Raw genomic sequence first — 10,758 nt, forward strand, 5'->3', positions numbered from 1 at the left:
CACAGCCCATGGGGGTGGATTTCACACTCTGAACACTCCGAGATTGGTTTTAAAGAGAACGAGAGTTCTTCAGCGGAGAACTGGGATTATTGATTGCTTGTTTTCCTCCCTCACGTGGAGGGCACAGCAGCCTCCTGCGAGGACGGACACAGCCGTCCCTTGGGTAGCGTCTGGGGATGCCACCTACTCAGGCTGACAGTGATGAAGTGTTGTAGGACGCTTTCTTCAGGCTCTCCAGGAAGAACTGCTCATCCTCCAAGAAATCGTGGTCCTGAGAAGAGAGGGATGGATGGGGTGGATACTGGACGGTGCCACAGAAACGGGGTCGCAGTCCAGGGTGTTGCTCATGAGTGAAGGAAGTATCCCAAACGCTCCTTCGTGTAGTAAGCAGTGGGCAGGTACCCACCTGTGGTCCCCCCTGGGGTGTATGGGCTCCCCTTCAGAGCCCATAACCTCACGCTCGGAGCGAGACCCACAGAGAAAGCCTCAAAGAGCATCCTGGCCTGGGGAAGGACCCAGCAGGGAAGCAGGGGCTGACGGGAGAGGCTGGGGACATCACGAACCCAGAGTCGAGCAGAGCTGGCTTCTCCCAGGGATGGGGTGAGGAGAGGGGCAACACTGTCGACACTCAAATCAGGCTTCACCCAGCCCTGCTCCCACCCAGCGGGTTCAAAGCCCCTTCCAGCCCCGGTCTCCCTCCACCTCACCTCCTGGGCCCTGTGCTTCAGCAGCAGCAGCAGCACTTTGGCGTGGAGCTCGGCAGGGCCAGCCATGGCCAAGGTTTCCCTGCTACACCCCGGGCTGTGCCGAGGGAGCACCCTGACAGGAGGCGGAAAGCCTGGAACAGAAGCCCGACTGTGTGGTGCTGCCGCCCTTAGAGGAACTGCAGATGGAGACAAGAGAGCATCCCTTTTTTTGCTGCCTGCATGTCCCTGCAGCAAGGTCCTCCCCAACCTCCCAGTGCAAACGGCCTTTAACCCACCTGCCTCTCCCTTCCATCCCCTCCTGGCCCTGCCCTGGCTCAGACAGCTCCACTGAACTCCTTTGGAGGACGAGGAGACCAACTCACATCAGAGGTTTATATACAGAGGAACTAAAACAGCCCCCAGGAACATCCCAAGCCTCCTGAGAAGTGCAATACAAGTGCAGCTGTCCCCAGCGTGTCCCTTCGCATCAGCAGCATGCAGGAAGCCTTACACAGCGTGCTGGAGAGGCCTCTCACAGGGGCACTGAGGGCCTGGTCTGCAGTCAGCAGCATCACAGGGTTGTTGGGCAGCTCTTCTCGTAGCTGTTCGAGCTGTTTCCTCTGGTGAGCCCTGCTCAGCCGCTCCTGCCCCGTCCCCGGGAGAGAGAAGCCATTTGCAAAGGTTCAGACCCTCGACACGGCAGCCCCAGGCCGAGAAGGGAATGTGAGGGGGTATTTGCCTGCTGCAGACGTTGTTCCTGCTGCTTCAGCTGCTCCAAGTGCTGCTGCATGACCTGCAGCCTGGTCTGGTGCTCAGACTCCATCCTGCATGCCTCCCGCAGGCCTTGCTCCCCTTCCTCATACTTCTGGGATGAGAGCTGCAAGGCAGAGCAGCTAAGGACAGGGAGCCTCGGTGTCCTGGGGCAGGGCTCCTTTATGCATCCCCTATTCTATTCCCCTCCCAGGACAGGATTAGGATCCATGACTTTGGGGAACCTCGGCTTTGCTGCCAGCCCACGTACAGCTGTGAACCGCAGTGCAGATGCTCTGCTTACCTTGGTCATACTGTTCATCTCCTCCTCTCGCTGCCGGACGCGCAGCGCGGCCCCGTTCACCTTCTCCTTCTCCAGCCTCAGCTCCTGCCAGGCCTCCTCCAGCAGCTCCCTGTCCCTCGCCAGCTGCTCCTCCTTGGCTTTCAGCTCGCGGCCCCGGATCTCCAACTCTGCCTGCTCCTAGGACAGGCGCGGGGGAAACCAGTGCATTACCTGGCCTGGCCTGGACACTCTCTCATGTCTTCTCAAGGGATGGGAGAGATCTGCCCCATCTAGCTCCTCGTGTGTGCCAGTCTGGGGTGCAGAACACCTCCACCAGATACCCAAGCAGTGCCCTCATCCACGCGCCCTTGGGGACCAGGGCCTGGCAGAACTGGGGTTGTACACACACACACACACACACACACACACTTGCCTTCCCTGGAAAGGATGGAGCCCCTCACCGTGTTGCACACCCTAAAACATGCTCAAGGCATGGCAGTATGTCAGCAATGGAAATATCCAGGCTGAATGGTTCTTTTCCACTCTAGTAGCCCTTAAAAATGCAGCTCTGTTGCGGTGTTTGCGCCACATAGCCCCTCTGGACAGCCCCGGGGGAACAGAACTGCCTCTGGACACATTCTCATGGCATGGGGCCGTTTTGCTTAACCCACCACAGGGGTTTCCTCTCCCCAGACTTAAAACAGAGGCGGCTGCGCCTGGTCTGGCTGCCCAAACTCCTCACAGGCAAAGGGGAGAGACAGAGGTGACTGATGCTTCAGTCAATACCTAAAACAGGCTGAGGGAGGCTGCTCCTGAACAGCCTGATTCTTACCACCTTGAGGGATGGCCCTGTCTTAAACACCTGAAGGCAGCGCTGAACATCTCCCCTGTGGGCAGGACCCATCCATGAGCCTGCCAGGCGGTGCTGGAGGCCACAGGAAGGGGCTCCGCTGTGGTACCTTGGCCCGGCTCACGATGGTGCCCTCTCTCTGGGAGTCCGTCTGCAAAGCTCGGTCCATGTCACGCTCCATCCGCTCCTTGCTCAACTGCTGCCGGGCGTGAAATTCAGCCCACTCGGCCGCCAGCTTCCGTCGCTCCTCCGAGCACTTCTGCATCACTGACTTCTGCTCCTCCAGCAAAGCACTCTGGAGAGCATTGCAAGAGAGGGAGGGAGAAAGCACTAAGTGCCATTCGACACAGGATTTTTCTCCTTTAACCCATCTCTGCCACTAAACCCCACACAACGTCTAGAGGTTGGTTCAAGCCCATGGCGCCTGGAGTGAACCCTGCATGGAGAACTCTGGCCCCACACTCCTCGGGAACCAGCATGCATCATGCAGGCACACAGCAGCCTCTTGCATCCGTGTGCCAGAGGGCTGGTCTGATTGTGATTCCCTGTGCGACCGGGTGCAGGATTGAGGAGGCAGAGGAAGGATGCTGCAGCCCAACAGCCAGCTCTTCCCTCCACCACATGCTGCAGTGCAGCCCCGGTCAGACTCACAGGACGTGTGAAAGACACCTGGAGACGTCTGCCCCACCTCACCTTCGCCCTCTCCAGCTCTGCTCGCTCCATGGAGAGCTGCTGGGTCATGATTCGCCACTGCTCCTCCAACAAGTGCTGCAGCGATTCCGCTTTGGCTTGTTCTGCTGTCGCCCTCCATCGCTCCTAGAGAGACAGACATCATCCACAGGCTCCAGGCCAGGGACCTCCAGTGGGCAGGACGTATGCCCCATACCCAGATGGGAGGGCTGACCTGGGCAGAGGACACAGCACGGGCTCACCTGCTCCAGCAGCCGAGCCTGCTCACCCAGCCTGGCCTCCATTTTGGCAATCACCTCCTGGAGTCTGCTCCGCTCCTCCTCCATGTCCCTCTGCTGCTGTGACAGCCTGTCCTGGAGCACTGGGGAGAGATGGCAGCAGGGCCATGAGCAGCATGAGGTGGGAAACCCCCTCTGTCCACACCATAGTCATGGAAAAGCTGCGTGCATTTGTGCTCATCACTTTCTACACACCCCCAGGACTTCAACTTGTCAGAGGGAGACCCTGAGATGTCCAGTGACCAAGGCAGGCAGGGCTCTGCCAGCCTAGGCTCCCAGCCTCTGGCTGACTCAAAGCCCAACCTTCTCCCTGTTTTCTGGGTCTCCCCAGCCCTGGTGGGGACCCTGCAGACATTTCGACACAGGGGAATAGCAGATGTACCCTTGAGCTGCTTGTCCCGCTGCCGTGCCCCCATGGCCAACTCCTGAGAGGTGGTGTGGTGCATGGCCTCCACCTTGTGTGAGAGGTCGTGCAGGTTGCTGGAGAACTTCTCCATCTGCTCAGCGACACCATTCAGAGATCTGCGGAGAGGAACGAGTGGAGGGTCACCCCTGCGGGGGACACTTCATCTCACCGCGATGGAGAGGAGGATGGTGGGGGGCGGGGGGCGAAAGGCTGTGCAGCCCTGCCCCAAACCTCTCTGGCTCATAGCAGAGCAGCAGGAAGATGCTTAGGGGAGTACTGACAGATATTAAACAGCTCAGCATCCCTGGAGGCAGTGGGTGGCAGAGGGAATGGCCGCTGTTGCCATGGTCCAAGGCTGGTTCCCTGTTGGACAGGGAACACCACGGCCAGAGACCAAAGCGGGAATATGCCGCCAGCCATTGGTACCTGGTGTGCGAAGCGGCGCTGGTCACCGCATCGATCTCCTGGTCTTTGAGCCGCTTCAGCCGCTGGAGCTGCTCTTCATGGTCTTTGCGCATCTCCTGGACAGACACCCTGCGGGATGCAGAGGAAGGAGTCCGACACGGGCCCTTGCAAACTGCTGCTCCCCTAACGGGCACCGCGGAAGAGGCTCAGTCACGGGGCTGAGATCCAGGTCCCAGGAGCTGAGCTGGTGTGGTGGTCTGTCACAGGGCAGCCCACTGACAGGCATCCACGTTTGGGATGGACCACATCTGGGGGTTACCAGCTTCTCTACCAAAACCCAATTTCTCATTGACCCAAACTATGTGGACATCAGTGACTCACTGACCTGAATAAAAGGGATTTGGGGGAGAGAAAACACTGAATTCATCAGCCTTCAAAATACAATGCATTCACTCGGAAATGATGTCTCTAGCCAGAAATTCCTGTGCCCACCTACAAAGCAAACCCCCATTCCAAATGCCACCAAGCTGCCCACAACCTGGTGCTTCTGCAATCCGACTTCTCCTTTCACTGCGTGCCCGTTCCCTGGTTCTTTTGCCAAAGAAGAGGAACTAGCCCCACGTGTGTGCTGCTCGTGCCACTCTCACCTTTGCAGCTCTCGCAGCCGCTCCAGCTCCAGCGCGCTCTGCTGCTCCAGCATGGCCAGTCGCTGCTGGTGTTGCTCCATCAGCTCTGTCCGCGCCTGCTCGGCATCCCGGCTCTGCGACAGCAGCTGAGCTGCCAGCTGCTCCTTCTCCCGCCGCAGCCTCTCCTCCCGCTGCCCATAGGTCTCCTCCACCACCTTCACTCGGCTCCTGCCCGGAGAGGTCAGGGCAAGGAAGAAGTGTTGCTTTCATGGCAATACCCGGCACTCTCCACGCAAAGCGCACACGGGGATTTAGGAGCTGATCGGTGTCGCTGTGTGTGGGGGGGAAACTGAGGCACAAGGTGCTTTGCTCTCCACAGTCTGAGCCCTGAACACTACTGCCCAGTGCGGTGCCCTGACTGGGGAGGTGCTGCCAATGGGACTGCTCCCTCCTCCTTGTCACCCCTGGGACAGTGTTGGTGACACCAGACCCCCACCCTGGCTCACCCCTGGGGCTCCTCTCTGCCCCTACCAGGTCCACATCCACAGGGCTCTGTGCCTGCCCGCCCCAGGGATCGATTTGGGAAGTGCCTCACTTATCCCACCCCAGGGGCGATGGGCAGGGCTGTAGGCAAGGATGTGACACAGGAGGGGAGCGCAGGCGAGAGCCTGCTACCTGTGGGCACTCTCGAGGAGATCCAGGTCCTCCTGGTGCCGCTGCTGGAGACTCTCCAGCAACAGTTTGTGCTGCGTCCGCTCCAGCTCCAGCGTCCGGACCTGCTGGGCACCCAGGGAGAAGGTCCTTGTGCCGCCCCAAGGATAGAGCTCCCACAGCAACACTTCGTGGCTGCGGGCATCTCTGGACAGGGAGGTTTCTCCTCCCTCCTTGTCGCCCTGATACTATGTGGAGCAGACATGGCCCCTTCTCCTCCCCCTGGGTCACCCATGGTCCCCCATCCAGCAGGCGATGGGGCTCACCTGGCTCTCCAGCTCTGCTACACGGGCCTGGGCACCAAGCAGCGCTGCCCGACAGCCCGTTGCATCCTCGTAGAGCTGGGCCGTGGGAGCCCCCAGCCTCCTCTCGTGCAGCAAGCCCAGGGCTGGGGACTCTGCCTATGGGGATGGAGAGAAAAGATCGAGGCCCTTCAGGATCAGTGGCTTTGTGGTGTGGCCATCAGCCCCCAAAGGCAGGCGTGTGCCTCACCTGCAGCTGTGGGGCAGCCTGGAGATGCGCCCTGGGTGTGGTAACCTGCGGAGACACAGGGACGCTCTCAGGGAGGTAAAGCCCTGGGGAGAACATCTCCGAGCCTGGGAACAGCGATCCATCCCCACCCTGCTGCAGTCCCTCTTCTACCCTTCTCCAGCCCAACCGCCTTGCTGGCCAGGGTCCCCTCTCCCCAGGCGACACTCAGCAGCCCCTACCCCAGACACGAGCACGCTGGGCTCTTCCTTCCCTGGGGACAGACTCTCAGGCTGAGAGATTTGGGATTGTTCAGCCTGGAGAAAAGGCGGCTCTGGGGAGATCTAATTGCGGCTGACCAGTACCTGAAGGGGCCTACAGGAAAGATGGTGAGGGACTGTTTATCAGGGAGTGTCGTGACAGGACAAGGGCTAAGGGGTTTAAGCTGACGGAGGGTCGATTTAGATTAGATGTTAGAAAGAAATTCTTTACTGTTAGAGTGGTGAGGCACTGGCACAGGTTGCCCAGAGAGGTTGTGGATGCCCCATCCCTGGAAGTGTTTAAGACCAGGCTGGACGAGGCTTTGGGCAATGTGGTCTAGTGGAGGGTGTCCCTGCCCGCAGCAGGGGGGTTGGAACTAGATGATCTTTAAGGTCCCTTCCAACCCAAACCATTCTATGACTCTAGGATTCTACGAATAAGATGACGACTCCTCTGGGAGACAGTGGGTGTCCCGCCACGAGGGCAGGGCGAGGAGGCCCAGCTAGGTAAGAAATGGAGGCTTCAAAGACCAGTCAGGAGCTGGGCTGTAAACGCACATGGTTTACAAAGCATCCACAGCACCCGTGCTTTGGCCTGATAAATACAACTTGGGGCATCTTGGGGCTCTGCAAACACTTTGCTTCTATTTGCTCCTAGAGATGCAAAGCAGGGCACATCCTTCCTATTGCCAAGGGAGCACAGACAGAGTTGGATGCCAGCAAGTTGGAGAGCTTGTGATCACCACCACAACCCTGCATCTCCTGGGGACACGGGACCAGCAGACCTACCGGAGCAAGCGGGGCAAGGCCCTGTGTCTCCTGCTCTCCTGGGAACAAGGCTACGGGGACTGAAAATTGAACAAGTCCATGATTCAGACATGGCAATGGGAACCATCCCCTCCCAGAAGGATGAGGGCCTGGGTCTCCTGGGCAGAGCAAGAAGGGTCCTGCTCTGCTCCAGCAGCTGCTGATGGGGACGGAGGGGTCAGATGGATTTGTCCGTACCCACGCCCCTAGCCCACCCACCCCACCCCACCCATCATGGTGGGATTCTGCTCTGCAGAGTAAGTCTGGGGGCAAAGCCCAGCTCCCCCTCTCTCTCTATTCCCTAGGGAGGAGGCTGGGTCCCCTAAGCCACTTTCAACGGCCTCTGAACTGGTGCAAAGCCTCAGCCCAGGGCAGGAGGGGGTCTTCCAGCGCACAGCACTAGTGGGACGAATGTGGGGGCAGCAGGAGGGAAGGGGGAGAGAGAAGGGACAGCAAGAACTTACACCCACTCATTGCTCAGAGAGAGGGCAAGTCCCTTGCAGCCCTCTGATACCCCAAAGGCAGCACTGTGGAGCTCAGCGTGCCCCAGCACAATGTCCCCACCACAAAATGGGGACAGTGGGATCCTGCAGCTTGGCAGCTCGCTCCGGCTATGGGCGGTCAAAGCCTGGGCAGCATTTACATAGCCCAGGGTGATGCTGTGGCTCCTGCCCCCTTTTTTTTTTGGTTTTTTTTAAGGGCAAGGGGACCCCCTCTGCATACTGCTGCCCAAACTGTACAACCACACAGAACGCACCCAGGGTGCTGGCGTCTCTGGAGGGATCCCCCTTCGCAGCCTCCGACGGGTGAGCTGAGGCTCGTTTCGTGGTGCTGAGCCAGGGGACTGGCTGCCTGCGTGGGCACAGGGACACAAGTGATGCACAGCAGTGTCACAGCTCAGGGAGAGACACAGACATTATCATGCTTGCCATTTCCTTAAGTTTAAAGCTTGGCTGTTCCACCGTGATCAAACAGGCAAAAGCCTGACCATCCTTCAGAGCTGCCTTCCCTCCCAGTTACAGAGGTCCCAGACCAAAGTGATCACTGCTGGCTACCAGCTCTCCCCATTCCCCAACCTCACCCACGGAGCTGCTTTCTGGAGGAAATCTCACCCGTGGAGGATTACTGAAAGGCAAAGGAGGCCTTACCTGGTGCCATCTGTGCTCGCTGCCTTGTCCTGCAGGGCAGCTGCCTGCTGCGGTGCTCCTGTGGAGGTGGCTGGCTGGCTGCAAGCAAAAAAACATCCTATGTGGAAGAGCTGAGGAGGCGATAAAAGACAAGATCCTGTCCCCCAACACCAGTTCCTGCCTGGCAGGTGAAAGCCTGTGTCCCCCTTAACTGCAGCAGGATTCAGCCTTTTGGCTGCCGGGGGAGCAAGGCCACCCCAAAACCTCCACCACCGGCGTTCCTCCCTGCTGCATCTACCCGCTTGCCCCGGGCAGCGGCAGCCCCAGCTAACACACCCTGCCCACGAGACGCGGCTGTTGGGCTGCAATGCGCTTCCGAGTCCCATTCAAATGGCACAAGTCTGAACTTGTGTCCGTGTAAACCCAAACTGGAGGGGGTGGTTTGCTTGGAACTAGGAGGAGCGAAGGGGAATGAAGGCAGGAAGGAGGAGCACAGGGAGCCCGCGGGGTGTGCTGATCCAGGACAGCTCCGTGGGACCCGGGGCAGTGTGTGCAACGTTGGCCACAACTGGAAGGAGAGCCCAGAGGTGTCATGGAACTGCGGGCTGGATCAGCGGGAGAAAGCCCCGTGTTATTGCCCCAACCTGAAACAAGAGAGTGCTTAAAATGGATTCCTTAAATCCGAGTTGAGTGTTTCTGAGAGGTCTTGCTGGAGCTACACATGGAGCAGATGGGAACGTCGCGACCATCAAACCATGCCTTTACCTGACGGGAGAGCAGGGATCCAGCCCTTCACCTGCGGCCTCAGGGGGCTTGGCACTTCTCTCCTGGGCCTTCGCCTGCGCTTGGGCTTTCTTGCGAGACAAGGCAGCGCTCAGCCAGTTCTCCTCGTCCACCGGGCTGGGTTTAGCTGCTGCCTCCTCCACGGCCGGGACCTGGCTGACGGGGCCAGGCTGCCCAGCTGCGGCACGGCTGGGGTAGCTCCCTGCAGGACTGGCCTTTGCTGGAGACAGTGGCTCCGAATCTATCAAATCCTCATCTTTCAAACCCAGCCAGTCACTGGCAGCCTTGCTGGTCCGCACGGGGCTCCTGCTGGCTGGAGGAGGTTTGGAGCGTGGCTCTGGTTTCGGCTCGCTGCTGTTCTCGGCTGAAAACCTGCTGCAAGGAGAGGCAGTCGCATACCTGCCCGCAAGAGGACCCCAGGGACCCTGCCAGCTCCACCGCAGGGGCAGCGTGGCTGGAGCAACAGACACCACAGAGCACCATACCTCACAGACTGCCTTCTCCTCAGCCGGCCCTCGGGTGTGGAGGCCACCGTGGGCTGGTATGCTCCAAAGACAAAATTGTCCTCGTCCCAACCCTCTTCCTTTTCTGTTCAGACAAGCGGCCTTGAGTCAGCACCCAGAGGGGCAGCCGGCTGCAAAGACACCAGCCCTCCTCCTCCTCCTCCTCCTCCTCCTCCTCCTCCTCCTCCGCTACAATTCCCACTGGGATTGCTGCCTCTGGGAAATCCCAGCTGGAAACATCTTCCCTGGAAACCCACGAGCAACGTGCCTCCTCAGCGTGGCTGGGAAACGTGTCTTTGTTGGGAATCAAACCACGTCTGAAGGCAACTGAGTTATGGCTCCCAGGCTGCCTCGTGGGCAGAGTAAACCCCTTTTGCATTAGCCACCTTCCCCCCTGGGCTGACTGAGCCCGTTAGCAACCCTGCTCACCACTACAGAGCGCCTATTTCCCCTGCAAGGGCATTAGAAATCCATCTCGCTCTCCCAAGCAAATGCGGTCACTGCTGCAGACCTTCCCAGCTCACCTGGCTGGTTTTGGTACTTCTTCTCCAGTTTGAACTCCCTGCGCTCTCCCATGCCTGGCTGCTCCAGGATTTTGGCCACGGAGCCTCGTCCCAACAACTCGTCCAGCTTGGAGCGGGCTGGCCGGAGCTTCTCCCTGTTGGGGACACAGAGGCAGATGGGTTTCTCCGAGAGGCAGGGCTCTTCCTTGTCACACAGCCTTGCCAGGGCGCTCTGGCTCTTGTCTGTGAAACAAGGCTGCTCTTGCCCCTTTCTGGGACCCCTGGAAGCGAGGGGTGCACACGCCTCTCGGGGTGCACGCAGGATGAAGGGAGTCCGCAGGTTCCCGACCAGCTAGGCACCCAACGCTCCACCTCCCTGCATCCCGTTGCCATGGCACCCGGGGCCCTCCTAACCGCCAGCATCCCCGGCCAGCACCCGCCGCGTCCTGAACCCCGCAGCAGCCCGCACCCCCTGCCCGCAGCACTCCCGGTCCCGGTACTGGCGGCATCCCGTTACCTGGAGCGCCGCAGCATCCCCCTGCCCGCAGCACACCGGGCACCCGCCCCGGGGAGGCCGCAGGCCCCGGCTCTCCCGGCCCGGGAAGGCCCGGCCCGGCCCTTC

The 10,758-nt window shown here is 59.8% G+C and overlaps 1 protein-coding gene across 1 annotated transcript in view; it reads right to left on the reverse strand.

Moving 5' to 3' along the window:
* Window positions 1–171: 171 nt before the first annotated feature.
* LOC142601172 (fas-binding factor 1 homolog) overlaps window positions 172–10,758 on the reverse strand; it is a 19,129-nt gene continuing 8,542 nt past the window's right edge. Inside the window, exons 8-27 of the mRNA XM_075749755.1 lie at window positions 10,158–10,291; window positions 9,616–9,718; window positions 9,113–9,505; window positions 8,369–8,446; window positions 7,978–8,072; window positions 7,203–7,261; window positions 6,178–6,222; window positions 5,952–6,086; window positions 5,650–5,750; window positions 4,996–5,202; window positions 4,370–4,477; window positions 3,920–4,059; window positions 3,502–3,620; window positions 3,263–3,385; window positions 2,679–2,864; window positions 1,741–1,917; window positions 1,426–1,563; window positions 1,198–1,330; window positions 708–883; window positions 172–271 (exon numbers count right to left, since the gene is read on the reverse strand). Of these exons, the coding sequence (XP_075605870.1) occupies window positions 188–271; window positions 708–883; window positions 1,198–1,330; window positions 1,426–1,563; window positions 1,741–1,917; window positions 2,679–2,864; window positions 3,263–3,385; window positions 3,502–3,620; window positions 3,920–4,059; window positions 4,370–4,477; window positions 4,996–5,202; window positions 5,650–5,750; window positions 5,952–6,086; window positions 6,178–6,222; window positions 7,203–7,261; window positions 7,978–8,072; window positions 8,369–8,446; window positions 9,113–9,505; window positions 9,616–9,718; window positions 10,158–10,291 (2,734 nt within the window). The 3' untranslated portion in view covers window positions 172–187. The remainder of the gene's footprint in view (window positions 272–707; window positions 884–1,197; window positions 1,331–1,425; window positions 1,564–1,740; window positions 1,918–2,678; window positions 2,865–3,262; window positions 3,386–3,501; window positions 3,621–3,919; window positions 4,060–4,369; window positions 4,478–4,995; window positions 5,203–5,649; window positions 5,751–5,951; window positions 6,087–6,177; window positions 6,223–7,202; window positions 7,262–7,977; window positions 8,073–8,368; window positions 8,447–9,112; window positions 9,506–9,615; window positions 9,719–10,157; window positions 10,292–10,758) is intronic.

This window comes from Balearica regulorum, chromosome 3, assembly GCF_011004875.1.
Source record: "Balearica regulorum gibbericeps isolate bBalReg1 chromosome 3, bBalReg1.pri, whole genome shotgun sequence".
Classification (NCBI taxonomy): Eukaryota; Metazoa; Chordata; class Aves; order Gruiformes; family Gruidae; genus Balearica; species Balearica regulorum.